Source organism: Chaetodon trifascialis, chromosome 15 (assembly GCF_039877785.1).
Source record: "Chaetodon trifascialis isolate fChaTrf1 chromosome 15, fChaTrf1.hap1, whole genome shotgun sequence".
Classification (NCBI taxonomy): Eukaryota; Metazoa; Chordata; class Actinopteri; order Chaetodontiformes; family Chaetodontidae; genus Chaetodon; species Chaetodon trifascialis.
This window is the reverse complement of record NC_092070.1, coordinates 24,668,269-24,681,126: the sequence shown is the minus strand read 5'-3', so window position 1 is coordinate 24,681,126 and position 12,858 is coordinate 24,668,269. Positions and strand designations below refer to the sequence as shown.

At 46.7% G+C, this 12,858-nt stretch overlaps 3 protein-coding genes and 1 non-coding gene across 4 annotated transcripts; 3 read left to right on the top strand and 1 right to left on the bottom strand.

Moving 5' to 3' along the window:
• Nucleotides 1–898: 898 nt before the first annotated feature.
• trnat-cgu (transfer RNA threonine (anticodon CGU)) lies at nucleotides 899–970 on the top strand. Its single transcript has one exon. It is a non-coding gene; the product is annotated as a tRNA-Thr (tRNA).
• Nucleotides 971–1,437: 467 nt separating this feature from the next.
• Nucleotides 1,438–2,921, bottom strand: LOC139344010 (C-reactive protein-like). The gene is made up of 3 exons (XM_070981893.1): nucleotides 2,776–2,921; nucleotides 2,442–2,649; nucleotides 1,438–1,843 (listed from the first exon to the last, which is right to left on the bottom strand). Exons 1-3 carry the CDS (start codon nucleotides 2,825–2,827, stop codon nucleotides 1,438–1,440), a joined length of 666 nt encoding a protein of 221 aa, XP_070837994.1. The 5' UTR covers nucleotides 2,828–2,921.
• A 1,142-nt stretch (nucleotides 2,922–4,063) lies between these two features.
• On the top strand, nucleotides 4,064–8,674 carry tsen54 (TSEN54 tRNA splicing endonuclease subunit). The gene is made up of 12 exons (XM_070981894.1): nucleotides 4,064–4,152; nucleotides 4,718–4,876; nucleotides 5,683–5,746; nucleotides 5,824–5,907; nucleotides 6,030–6,128; nucleotides 6,205–6,257; nucleotides 6,503–6,613; nucleotides 6,850–7,285; nucleotides 7,384–7,519; nucleotides 7,605–7,665; nucleotides 8,020–8,133; nucleotides 8,245–8,674. Exons 1-12 carry the CDS (start codon nucleotides 4,097–4,099, stop codon nucleotides 8,393–8,395), a joined length of 1,524 nt encoding a protein of 507 aa, XP_070837995.1. The 5' UTR covers nucleotides 4,064–4,096; the 3' UTR covers nucleotides 8,396–8,674.
• Nucleotides 8,675–9,208: 534 nt separating this feature from the next.
• Nucleotides 9,209–12,532, top strand: LOC139343860 (5-hydroxytryptamine receptor 3A-like). The gene is made up of 9 exons (XM_070981693.1): nucleotides 9,209–9,376; nucleotides 9,477–9,643; nucleotides 10,187–10,231; nucleotides 10,360–10,469; nucleotides 11,036–11,208; nucleotides 11,315–11,463; nucleotides 11,540–11,750; nucleotides 11,832–11,990; nucleotides 12,244–12,532. Exons 1-9 carry the CDS (start codon nucleotides 9,337–9,339, stop codon nucleotides 12,519–12,521), a joined length of 1,332 nt encoding a protein of 443 aa, XP_070837794.1. The 5' UTR covers nucleotides 9,209–9,336; the 3' UTR covers nucleotides 12,522–12,532.
• The last annotated feature ends 326 nt before the right edge of the window (nucleotides 12,533–12,858 follow it).

Below are 12,858 nucleotides of genomic sequence, written 5' to 3'. Positions count from 1 at the left end.
ATGTGTAAAACTAACATAACGTAACGTAACAGCAATAATGTAACGGCAGCACTATTTTAACATGCAGACGAATAACGTATCTCATACAGACAGACAAACTTAAATAACATGAGAGTAGAGACCCTCTGCTAGCGAGCTAACGCTTTAGCTAACACACAGGCTTGTTTCTTCCGGCCACGCCAGCACTGTAACTTACAGCATGAGCTACTTCTGTTTTCAGTAAGTACCGCTGAATCTCCACATCTGTGCACGAGTTTCACAGTTTCACATCATCGTATGACACCTGGAGCTAACGTTAGCATGTTTCAGAGAAACGATGAATTTCCCATCTTCCGAGAACAGCTTCACTTACTTCCGGGTTTTGTTTTGTTTTTTGCATCTGTTGTATGGCGACAGAGGTACGCCAAACTTCGTTTCGACTTTTAACGCCTTTTTTGATATCAACACCCACAACAATATAGTTAATAAAACATTACCCAGGACACTTTATCATCACCGAGGCCACTTTCTGGGACATTCGGCGGTACAGAAGAAATGTGTCAAGGTGCGCTTAATTTCAATTCATTCACATTTCAGCAGCTAACGTTTCACGGTGCGCGTGAATTCTGCAGCTAAAATACATAACGTTATTAACGCAAACAAAAGTTTACTGAATCGTTCTCGTTTTTGTATTGAGTTTTGCAGAATTCACGGGGCTTTCGAATGACAGGGAAACTCGTGAATGATTAATGTTAGTCCATATGCAACCGAGTGAAAACAGCACATATTTTGAATGGAGTCTGGTGCGCACGTTCGCTCATACAGGCGATCATATCGAATCGGTCGCAGAGGGAACTCGGCCAGCAGCAGTACCATAGCACCCGTTAAATCACTAAACTGCTCCCCGTTTACATTGCCAGGCGCGGTGGCCAAGTGGTAAGGCGTCGGTCTCGTAAACCGAAGATCGCGGGTTCGAACCCCGTCCGTGCCTGTCAGCTGATGTGTGAACAATGTGTACTTTTTCGTGCATGTCCCGATCGACAGCGTTGTCGCGTGAACAATGAAAGATGACACGATGTTTAGATCAACACGTATCATCACGGTTCTGATAGGCTGCGCGTGTTTTGTGTTCTGTACACTGTTACTAGTCTACACAGTGCTGCAAAATCCATCACTGATTTCAGTTCAAATACAAGTTACTTTGAAGTATAATTAATTAAGCTAATTGTACTTTACATTATTAGTTTAATATTGCTGTTAGAGATGGTTTCACTGTGGTAAATTGTGAATAATTTTTGGCCTCAGGGTTCACTTTCCCTCCTCGGTGGTCTCTTTGTGTGTGTTAGGTGAGCACTGATGCAGTCCTCATGTGAAATATTCCACCACAACAACAGGTTTTGCCGCCATAAGCTTTTATTCAACTGAAAACAGACTTAGAAATGGGCTGACAGGTGAGCATCACAGCTCCTGATGAAGAACGTCCACCTGCCCGTTGATTTTAAGCTGTGTGGTTTCCCAGTCGAAAATGTTTCCTCTTGGCACTCTCTTCCCAGAGGACATGTCCTGGATCATGGTGTCCGAGAGGACGTAGTCCCACAGATTCACATCACCGATCTCGCCAACAAAACTCTGGTTGGCGTCAAAATCACCCAGGTAGACGTCCGGATCTTGTCCGAGGATGACCTTGCCTCCGGGGCGGACGGTGTGATTCTTCTTGTAAATCTTTGTCAGGCTTTTCCTCCCGTCCATGAAGAGGGCGGCCGCACCTGATCTGGAATCCCAGGTGACACACAGGTGGGTCTGCAGGGCGCCGAGCTCAGGGACTCGGAAGAAAACGCCTTCCCCACTCAGGTAGAAGGCCAACCTAAAAACACACGTTCAGAATGAGTCCTTCAGACAGCTTCAGAGGATACAACGATGCAAACATACAGTTCAAGGTGAAAAGATAAAGCAAATGTGGTGTCCGGTCGCAGTACACTGTTTGTAGTAGTAATACTGTTAGCAGAGGTAGCCTGTTGTTCATAGTAGTAGTATCAGCACTTGTAGTAGTAGTGTTGTTTGTTTAAGCTGTAGAAGCAGAAGAAGAAGAAGGAGTCTCATTAGTAGAAGTAGAATTGTACCAGTATTAGTAGAATGAAAGATATTGTTATTAGTGGTTGTAGTAGTAGTATTGCTGGTAGTTGTAGCCTGCTGTTGGTAATAGCAATAATAGTAGTGGGATTGTTAGTAGTGGCAGTCTATTGTTTGTAGTAGTAGTGGTCGTAGCAGTATTAGTAGTGACAGAACATTGTAGTTATTAGTACTGGTATTTCTTGTTGAGAAAGTTTTGTTTTCAGCAGCGAGAGCCAGAGCGTCGCCCCGTCGGCGGCCCTCGGAGCGTCGCCCCGTCGGCGGCCCTCAGAGTGTCGCCCCGCCGGCGGCCCACAGAGCGTCGCCCCGCTGGCGGCCCTCAGAGCGTCTACCTGCCGTCCAGCTCACGCCACACGTTCAGCTCATCGTAGTCTCCAGTCCGGTATGCGAACAGGATGACCTCACGCTCGCCACTCAGCTCTGTGGCCACTCGCATGCACAGCGTGAAAGCTCTGAGGTTCAGAGGCTTCTGGGGGATCATCTCCACATAACTGTTACTGGTCTCAGACTGGAACACCAAGGTCTTAAAGGCAAAGCACCCTGAGGGAGAGGACACAGGTGGTGGGGAGAAGAAGAGCCGCAGAGAGCAGGATGTCATCATATATTAGAATATATTAGAATGCAGCTATTTCTCACAAAGCACACAAAGCAAAGGTTTACAGTTACCGGCCAACGCCGCGAAGATGGCGAGGACAGAAAGGACGGCGGACGGTCTCATTTTGTCTCAGCAAACCTGCAGAAACAACACAGTGTTATGTGAGAAGTTGAATGAAGACATAGAAGTGCAGTGAAGCTGTGTCCATACTGTGCCACTGCAGAGGTCCTGCTGCAGACAGACTGCCTCAGCTGGAGCTTTTTATGCTGTGAATCTCCAAACTCCTCCTCTTTAAACACATTGATGTGCAAGAAACAGCATCTGTCAGCCTTTACTCATCTTTATGTAATGACTGTTTAGACAAGATTGGATCATATCGACGTCCAGTGGGTTGACAAACTGGACCAAATGCAAACACCAAGAAGTGTGTAAAGTCCAGGTACAGTGAACGGGACCTCTTCTTCAGCTCACGTTAGGTGATGAGGGAGATCGTGCCTTTGCAGGCAAAACTAAAAACCTACATGTTATTTTTAGTGGTTTTAGTAGTTCAGTGTTTTAGCATTAAAATTTTTATTTTTTTTAATTGATTTCAGAAACTTGACATGTTGCAGCAGCATGCAGCTGAATCGTGCTGAGGACAGCAAACTTCTGAAGGGAGAAAAGGAGGATGCTGGTTAATATGCAGCCTTTGAACGGACTGAAAACAAATAGTCTGTCTGGTAAATTATCAGATTGAAAACTGAAAATAGAGTTTGACTTCTGTACCTTCAAACAGCCGATTCAGTCCTTCTGCATGTCTGCATTCACCTTTACCTCAAAGATGTCAATGAAATGACACCGGTGTTACTGAATGCAGCTTCCACACACAACTGATCTGTTGGAGAAAGTCTTTTAAAAGTCCACAAGATGACGCTAAAACAATATGTATTCAATATTCTATAGGCTATTAAATTAATCAGTGCGTACTGTATGCTGTTATTTAGCATAAAATGTCCTTAGTTTCCTTTAGATGTAAAGATAAACACAATTAGACCACGGTGTTTTTCTGGGACTAAATCTATAATTCTTTAATTTTATACACGCTTTTTCAGGTAGAAAAATATGATTATACTTCAAATACAGGTTATTTTGAAGCGTAAATAAGCTAATTGTTCCGAGCATTATTACTTTAATTTGGAGATGGTTGCGATAGAGTACATTGTGTATGACTGTATTTGCTTTCCTTAAAACTTAAAATGTGACATTTTTGTCATGCCTTTCTACTGCAGAACAAACGCCAAACAGCTGTGTGCGCTCCCCCTGCTGGTCATGTCTGTAACTACATTTGAAGAGTGGCGGCGGGCAGTAGGACCCAGCGGACATCTGCACCGCGGAGCGTCTGCGGCAGCAAACATGGCGGACCAAAACAAGAGGGACACTGACGGCAAGTTCTTCAGTGAAATATTAAGGTGCGTCGTCATTTTTACTCGCAGTTGTTAAAGAATTTAGCCACAGGGGATCAATAACTGTGACATGATTTAAGTTTTAGTGGCTTTTGGTCACATGTTTACTGTTGTCTGAGCTCTGAAACGCTTCCTGTTCACATGGTTCATTTAACCGTTAGCTAGCAAAGTTTGGAGGCTAACTGCCAGTAACGCTAATGTAAGTTAGCTGTACTGTAGTTTATCAGGCATTACCGTTGGTGGTTTTCTACACCTGGTCTCTCTCTGTGGCCTTTGACCCTTTGATTATTGTATCAGCAGAAACTGATCTGTGCTTTTATTTTTTTCTCCAAAAGCAGCAAAACAACAAACATGGATATAAAATCCTTAGCGTTGCTGCTCACATATTACATATAACTTGATAAGTTTCATAAAAGTGTGATAAAAATCGCATTTTCATTAACTATAAGTTCAATTTAAAACATGTTTTTCCATCCAGGCCTTTCAGTTTGTAATCTATGTCTTGTTTTATGTGGTGATAACAGCATCAAATGGCTGAATCTGAGCGTTGTTGTCTTCCTTTTAATTCCAGTCCATCTGAACTGTTTGCAGCGCGGTCCAGGAGTCACAAGATCCCAGTCAGAGGACAGAAGGACTTCTTTCCCAATGACTCTGATGAGCAAAGAAGGCGGCTCGAGCAGAGCCTGAACGAGCACTGGGGCCTCATATCAGAGGAGAGAGTGGAGAAGCTGTGAGTGGGTGTAGCATCCGTCCATCATCCGTCCATCTGTCCATCCGTCCATCGTCAAATCACTCCTCATTGTAGTGATGCATTCAGAGACCTACTGCAGGCAAACATAGATGTATGAGAAGACAATGTGACTGTGGTTATAATATAAAAAGTTTGCTGTTTGGCAAATTACTCTGAAAGCTTGGATTTCTGAATGTCCCTGAATGCATCAATAAATGAACATATCACATATATAACATATATAATGGAGCTGCAACTTTGACACCTAAATAAAGTCAAAATAGTGATAATGAAGGAAAGTAGTATTTGAAGAGTAGGAAATCTTTACTGCTCCTTTAATCAATATCTTTATAGTGTAATGAGTCCAGTGATTGGATGTGGAAGAGGTCGCTTGTGGTGATGAGATGAGAGTGAACAGAGATTTAGCACCAACTCTGCGGCTCCTCACAGCTGTTATTCGCCTCACCAGCTCATAGATTTGGATTTAGGGCACATTTAGGTTCAGCGTGGGCGCTCTCATTAACCACGTTTCCAGCAGCAGGCGGTGTTTTCAGCAGACCAGACAGGCTGCAGAGCTAATGACTGCTGAAGAAAGTTTGCCATCTGTCAGCTGAAGATGTTTTTCTCAGGAGCCTGAGTCCTCAGAGCAGACCTGAGCTAAAGGAGTGTGACTGTGGCCCCATGTGTGCAGCATGTTTTGATGAGCAAACACACATACTCTGAGGCGATAATATGTCAGAGCTGTGTGCCTGCTGGAGAGAAATCTGTTGAAGAAGGTGCTTGATGATGCTTTTATTTTGCCGCAGAGGAAACCTGGTGAAGGCCTCGTGGATTCCAAGCGAGCAGATAGTGGAGCTCCAGTCTCCAGCTGTGAGTACTGCATCGCTGACCTGTGATCAGCTCATCTTGTTGTGACACGTCAGTCAGATCTGAATGCTGTTTTTCAGGGAAAGTTTTGGCAGACGATGGGCTTTTCTGCCAACGGCAAGCAGCGTCTCCTCCCCGAAGAGGCTCTGTACCTGATGGAGTGTGTGAGTGGCAGATCACACCTGTTCACCAGGGCGTGGTTCACCCTCTCAGGACACAGCATGCTTTGTGTTTCTGCTGCGACATGTGATCTGTAACACCTGTGTGCACTGTGCTGTGTGATCAGGGGAGCCTGCAGGTGTTTTACCAGGACCTGCCGCTGTCCATCCAGGACGGGTATGAGAGATTTCTGTCCTCGCGCACAGTTAGCCTGCAGCAGTATCAGGTACGAGCACACCCCCAGACACGCTGAGGGAGGACCACCGGCTGAACTCGTCTGACGACTCTTTTTCATCACAAAGGTGTTCGGGCACTTGAAGCGGCTCGGCTACGTGGTGCACAGATTCGATCTCAGGTAACAGAATCTGAATCACAAACATAAGCAAGAGAATAACAACAGAGCTGTAGGGGCGAGAGCGGCGGTCCAAGGCACTAATTTAATCCATCAGTCCATGATCAGTACCACATTTAAAGACCCCCCCCACACACACTCTGGACTGTGTGTAAAATGTAACTAAAACCAGAATCAATCATCAATAATCAAACTGTGTTCACTGACAGCACTTTCCTGTGCTGTGTGTCGTGTTTGGCTCCTTTCAGCTCGCAGCCTTCGTCCTACGCGAGGCAGCTGAACCTGCCTCAGTCACGTGACAGAGCGAGGAGGCAGGTGAAGAGGAAGCGCAGCAGCAGCCCCCCCACAGCAGCATCCAGGTGAACCAGGCCCGGAGCACAATCACTCCCAGTGTCCATTCATGTCCTTCAGTTTTTAGGTTTAGTCAGTAAACTTGGAGGAAAGGTTCAAAGAATCTGTCAGGCAGCTTGTTCTGTCTGGTCAGTGACAGTGATTGGCTTTGTAGAAGTTCGAGTCCGCTGGTCGTGCTGTAGCTCCACTGGTGATCCCTTTTAAACGGAGGTTTGTGTCGTCAGTGTTTGTTCTCGCTTCACAGTGAAGCTCAGGAAGCATCCACAGCTGACAGGACAGAGGAAGACGAGAAGAAGCCTCCTGAGTCACACCTGATGTCGTCTCCAGGGGCCTCGGGGGCCCAGACCGCCGCTGCAGCCTCAGCAGATGAGGGCGGGGGCAGGACGTGGTGGCTGACCGATGTTCCGCGGGACCAATCAGACGGCCAGCTCGCCTCCGGTCGCTCCCGCTGGCGCTTCAGCTCCATCCCCTTCCCTGACCTGGGCTCCAGGGAGAGCCCCTCCAGCTGCCTGCTCCCTCCAGACCCCTCCCTGCTCCCCGGCTCTGTGGCTGTGGGCGTCTGTGACGTCGCCCCCTGGAGGCAGAGGATAAACCTGCGGAAGGTGAAGATGTCCCCAAAGGAGCAGAAGAGGGAAGAGGACAAGCGCCGGCGCCGGTGGGACATCAACAAAGACAGAGAGGTTTGTAGCAGCTGAAGAACGTTTCGCTTTGTTTTCTGGGAAATCCTCGTGTTTGTTGTTTATTATGGGGGGGGGGTCACATCTGCGTTCCTCTGAAGGTTCAGCGGTGCAGAAACTGGCCGGAGTATCGGGAGCTCCTGGCGAGGCGGGAGGCGAGGCGTAAAGGCCGGCCAGCACACCTGTGGGAAGGCAAGGTCACTCCTCTGCACGACCCGAGACAGCCAATCTCCACAGGTGAGGTCACACGCACCTCACCTGGAACGTCAGCTCGGGATTTTAACCTGCATTATCCATCAGCTGTTTTTGGTTTTCATTCCAGAGGAGCTGCTGGACAAAATCAGTGTGGTTAAACCTACGCATCTGCTGGAGGGAGCTGACAGGTATCAGTGTTCCTGCGTCCTCTCACGCTGAACGTCGGTAAGAAGGTTTGATTCATGTGATGCCAGCTCAGACAGCAGCTGCGGGAAAACAGCCCTCCATTAAAAGATGCTGCTGCAGGTGAAACAGAGAAAATGAGAGCGGCACAGATGGATGATGGGAGTTAATGACGCGTCTTTGCTTCCATCTGGTTTTGTTCATAGTGTCATGAATACTCATGACTTACCTGCTGCAGGTGAACATGAGCCTCACAGTGTAAACACGGCCGGCATCGAACACGCGACCTAATGTGCGGCCCGCCTCAGTTCATGACCTTTAATTCAGAGTGAGCAGGACGCTGTGCTTTGTCTGTCCAGCATTCAGGGCTCGGACGGGTGGACGCTTTGTTTCAACGTTTACCAGCCGGACACGGTGGCTGACTTCAAGAAGAGCAGCCCGGGGAAACCCTACGCCCGCATGTGTGTGTGCAGGTGAGCAGTGTGTGTGTGTGTGTGTGTGTGTGTTTGTCTGTTCAGGGTTAGCTTGTGTGTTCAGTTCCTGATCTGACGACGCACCTGCTCTCCCTCCCCGCTGTGCCTCAGTTTCGACGGTCCTGTGCCCGACCTGCGAGCCATCAAGCTGCTGTCCTTCCAGAGCGGAGACGTCCCGGTGGTCTTTGCTGTGGTGGACCACGGAGACATCTCCTTCTACACCTTCAAAGACTTCCACCTGCCCACTGATGTGTACCCCTGAGGACCTCTGGACGAGTCCGTGTGGGCTGGACTTCCAGAAATGAAGCAGTCCTTGATGTCACAGATGGAAAGAAAATCTCTCTGAAACGTGTCTGAGCTGTTTTGTATCAGTGGAGGAGAGTTTTAGATCTTTCCACGATGATTTCAGTGAAGTCTTTCAGTGTCAAACTGTTGTATTCTTCATGTGAGGAGTCACTCAAACACTGTTACTGTCACCATGTTTCCCTCCAGACGCTTCCTGCAGCGAGGAGGAAAATAAAAACTCAAATATCTGTTTTTAAAGAATCGTCCCAGTTCTGATTTTCTTACAGTGTCCCAGAGACACTTCAGTCACTGGTTTGTCACTGGTTTTTCACTGGTTTGTCACTGGCAGACAGACTCAGCTGCTCTGTAAACACAGTATGAACTGAAATCATTGTCTTCGTGTTCTATGATTAAATGGACGCTTTGCACTTGAACTTCTCTGTTTGAGAAGAATCTGAAGGTCCACTGAGTGACTTTTCATCATCATCTTCATCAGCTGCTCTGCTGACACAGAGCGAGTTAGGACGAGGACCTGAGTGCAGCTGCAGATTTTGTCTGAAGTCCCTGGAGGACGACGTTTGTCCCTCTGCGGACACGCCGGCCTGCTGGGGTCTCACGCTCTGTTCATGTGCAGCGTTTTTGTACATTTTCTAATTAAAAGCAGGAATCAGCTGGAGTGGGGCGTGCAGTGAAAGGCCTCCCTCCCCCACCTGCCGTCACACTCCTGTCCACTTGTTGCTTCAGCTGCAGGTCAACAATGAAAAGGTTCAGGTGATTTATAGGATGTCTCGTAAGCAAAGAGACGCTTTAATGAAACCTTTTGAAGCCTCTGCTGCGCTCAGCTGTCGCATTGTTCTGTTTCTAGAACAGCTTTGCAGCTTTAAAGGTTTGCTCAGGCTGGGATGAAGGCACACAGTCATGGCAGCTCTGAGGGTTCTGGCGTTCCTCGCTTTAACTGGTGAGTTCACACATTAAACTGGTTCTGATTAAAACATGAAACTGGGATGTAGAGTCTCAGGATGAGGATGTTGCTGGTGTGTGTTTTCTCGTCTCCTCAGCAGCTGTTTCCAGCACTCAGACCTCAGACTGCTCATACTTTGGTCTTCTGGAACATTTAAACTTGACAACAACAAATGATTTTCTTACAATCTCGCGACCCGTGAAAAAGTGGACCACGACCACCGTCATCCAGGTGGACATGGTGCTGTCCGGCATTCTGCAGGTGGTGAGTGTTTGTTGCAGTTCATCGCTCTCATGCAGGTGTGGTTCATAAAGGTCAGTTCACCCAAAACACAAAAACCTGAATCCAGTGTGTGATCGAGCAGCACCGCTGCTTTTGGTTTCATTCAGCGTGGAGACGTTTACTGAGTTACTGTGTTTGATTTGAGCATTTTACTAATTAGACTTCAGAGGGAAATACTTCACTTTTTATTCGACTGAATTCATTTGAAACAGACTTGATTTTAAATGCCAAACATCCACTAAGTTGCCACTTTATTAGGTACTTAGAACCATTGCTTTTACTTTGGTTAAAGGTCTGAATAAAGGCCTTTTGTCCCTGGTTTTCTCTTTAGTCCAGAGCCAAATGTTCACATCAGTAACCAGTTTCCAACGCTGCGAGCAGCACAGATGAAATTCTGCTCACCTTTCATTTATTAAAGTGGCGAACATCTGGAAAACAAACTATCTGCGTTTGTAGAAACCACTAAATGAATGTGAGGACACACGTGTTCTGAATACTTACCTCAGTGCTGCTGTTTGTCTGCAGGACGAGAAGTCTCAGACTGTCACCAGTCACATCTGGATTGAGATGGTAAGAAATGATCACGTTTGGTTCAGGAGCCAAAGATGTTCAAAGTGGGTCTGTTACGTCAGCTTCAGGCCTCCACACTCATCAGTCTGCGTCATGACGTCTTTAAATGCAACCCTTTCTCTTCCCAGAGGTGGACAAATGAATTCCTAACCTGGGAACCGTCACACTTCTGTGGGATTAGCTTGCTGTTTGTTCCGCTGTCGAAGCTCTGGATCCCAAATGTGCAAATCCAAGAGGAGTATGTCGCATTACTGTTATATTACAACTGCAGTTTGAGGGTCTGGGGGGGCCGCTCAACAAGCCGTAAACACAGAAGAAAATCGTATTTAATAATTAGGAGGGAGCAGACCTCTGCTAAATAAACACATCTGCAAGCACAATGTCAACCAGTGTGGACATATTTGTATTTGTGGTTGTTGGTTCTCTGTAGATAAAGAGCTTGGTCTGTACCAGCTCTATATGGAAAGTGTCCTGAGACAACTTCTGTTGTGATTTGGCGCTATACAAATAAAACTGAATTGAATTGATTGTCCCCCGAAGCGACTGCTGTCCGTATGAAGTCTGATGGTTACAGCTGTCAGTCAGTACACTGACTTTACTACCATCTACTGGATTTTACCACATATGACATTTATTACACCTGGGCCAAATGCCCTGTAAGATAAGATAAGATAAGATAAGATAAGATAAGATAAGATAAGACTTTATTGATGCCACGGTGCAGAAATTCTCGTTACAAAAGGATGCAGAACAAAATGAGCCATGTGTGCGTTGCTGCAGATACTCTTGTCTTTGCTCCTCCAGTGTGTCTGATACTGGGAGCATCCATAAAGGTCTGCGTGCCAGCGTGTCTCCCAGCGGTCAGGTGATCACCGACACACTTCAGCGGCTGACCTCCACCTGTCAGCTGAAGCTCTTTCTGTTCCCCTTTGATGAACAGCGCTGTAACATCACATTTGGACTCATGAACAATGGAGGTAAATCACACCTGATGAACTCAGGCTCGCAGCATTTTCTGACATCCAGAGCTGCTCTGGAACCCGCTCGATGTCATGATTTAATGCTTTTTTATTGTCTTTGCAGAGGAAAATATAATGTTTGGGACGGTCACCAGTGACATAAACCTCACTCAATTGTCTGAGCAGGTCATGGTTACTCAGGGAGAATGGCAACTTCAAAACATTGAAATCATCAGTTATAATGGTTCAAGTTACAAGACACTCACGTTCTTGGTGAGAAGACACTCGTGTTGAAGTGAGTCGCCTCCTCTCAGTGTTTGTCTCTAATTAATGTGACTTCTCTGTTCAGATCACAATCACCAGGAAGCCGATGCTGTATGTGATCATTTTAATCGTGCCCCTGTTCTATCTGCTGGTCCTGGATTTGGCCTCTTTCTTCATCAACGGTGCCAGAGGCGAAAAGCTGAGCTTCAAAGTGACCGTGCTGCTGTCCATCTCCGTCTTACTGCTGATTCTCCAGGACATGCTGCCGTCCACCGAGGACAAGCTGCCGCTGATCGGTGAGCTGCCACCCAGACCTCAGATCGGAGCCCAAACTGTGACCGAGGGCTCGCAGTAATGTTTCTGCACCTTTATTCCAGCCAGCTACTGCGTCACGGTCTTCATCCTGGTGGGGGTCAGCCTCCTGGAGGCCATTCTGGTGAGCTTCCTCTCCGACCTCGACGACGATTGTGGTCAGAAGGCTCAAAGATCCATCGATGCCCAAGTGAAGACTGAGCTGGAGGCCGACTGTCACAAAGGTGAGTTTTCTGCAAACTGAACTCATTTCCCCTTTATTTTTATAGAACATGTTGTCAGAAATAGATCCAACTAACTGACCACAGTGGAAGTCATCAGCAGCTTCATGTGTGTTGACTACCAGACACTCCTCCACATTCTCATTTCATGCAAGAAGATTGATAATACACACTTTAAGTAGTTCATGCCGACACAGATGCATCAGTGATCCTGGATGTACACGCAGACCCTGAACACAACTTGCTTCCCACACAGAGCCCACCGGAGCTGAAGAGAAAGGCCAGGCGAGACCAGAGAAAGGTCACCCTCCTCTGGATGGGCCCCGCGGCCACGACCTGCTGAAGCTGATCCTGGAGGAAGTGAAGGCAGCTCGGCAGGAAACCGAGGAACAAGAGAGAGAAAAGAGGAAGCCTGGACGCTACAGAAGAGTGGCTGAAACCATCGACTGTGTGTTCTTTGTCTTCTATTTCTTAACTGTGGTCATTTTCACAGTGTGGATGGCTGAAGCGTGGAGTCACAACCGAACTGCATGATGTGTGTGTAATCTGCCAGAGCATGCTGATTGTGGTGGTTTTAATAATAATAATAAATAATAATCATACATTTTATTTAGAAGCGCCTTTCAAAACACTCAAGGACACTTTACAGAGTGGGTAAAAACCCAAGCAAAATACACAGAATAAATAAGAGCACAGTAATTAAAAACACATCTAGTTAAAAACAAGCTAAAGTGCACATCACCTGGATAGTAACTGTATCAACACGTGCAGTGAAGGAAAAAGTCTTTTTAATCTCTGATTGATTGTTTTCTTTATTTTCTGTCCTTTAATGATTCTTTGAATATTTTCATGGATCTTTTCAGTCTGCACA